Consider the following 650-nt stretch of genomic DNA (forward strand, 5'->3'; position numbering starts at 1 on the left):
GCCTCTCACACCTGTTTGTTATCATATCCCTGTGTAATAGCCCCTGTTTTATACAGTGTTTATTGCCATCAAAAGGTGATCATGTTAACTTAATAAGTTGATACTCTCATTAGAGAAAATATACATGCTTCAATATTCATAATCTTTCCATTATTTCAAATTAATTTGATGCAAACTCCCAGTCTACGAATAAATGGTAATAATGCATCGTCCACAGCAGCTGTATGTATTTCAGTTGATACCTACCCATAAAATGGATATTTAGCACAGACGCTTAGATACTGGCAGTAAAGCTGACTTTTCGTCATGTCCCCTGTATTTTCAAATGCCAATTGATGAGCTTCCTTGAGGCGCTCAACTGTGACTGGCTTCCGTCCACGCCACTTCTTACTCTTACACAAAAAGTGTGGGTAGTAGTTTTTTATGTCATCTCTGTTGGAAAAAATAGAAGACTGTAAGCAACAAAAATATCTTTCTACAGCATTTAATAAATTATTTACTTTTTCTCATAAATTTACACATTGCCATCAACTTGTTTAATGTCAACTCCATCAGTATTCAATTTTAATCTGGTTTTACCATTGTTTGCCTTGTGTATTGTCAAACAAAAAATACTGGCTCTAATCTTATTTTTACCAATTCTGCCCTTG

At 34.6% G+C, this 650-nt stretch overlaps 1 protein-coding gene across 1 annotated transcript in view; it reads right to left on the reverse strand.

The window, feature by feature from the left end:
- Positions 1-242: 242 nt before the first annotated feature.
- Positions 243-650, reverse strand: part of LOC110457527 (FERM domain-containing protein 8-like) — a 13,648-nt gene continuing 13,240 nt past the window's right edge. The window contains exon 7 of the mRNA XM_021508850.1: positions 243-432. Within this exon, the coding sequence (XP_021364525.1) occupies positions 243-432 (190 nt within the window). The remainder of the gene's footprint in view (positions 433-650) is intronic.

Source organism: Mizuhopecten yessoensis, unplaced genomic scaffold (assembly GCF_002113885.1).
Source record: "Mizuhopecten yessoensis strain PY_sf001 unplaced genomic scaffold, ASM211388v2 scaffold9187, whole genome shotgun sequence".
Lineage (NCBI taxonomy): Eukaryota > Metazoa > Mollusca > Bivalvia > Pectinida > Pectinidae > Mizuhopecten > Mizuhopecten yessoensis.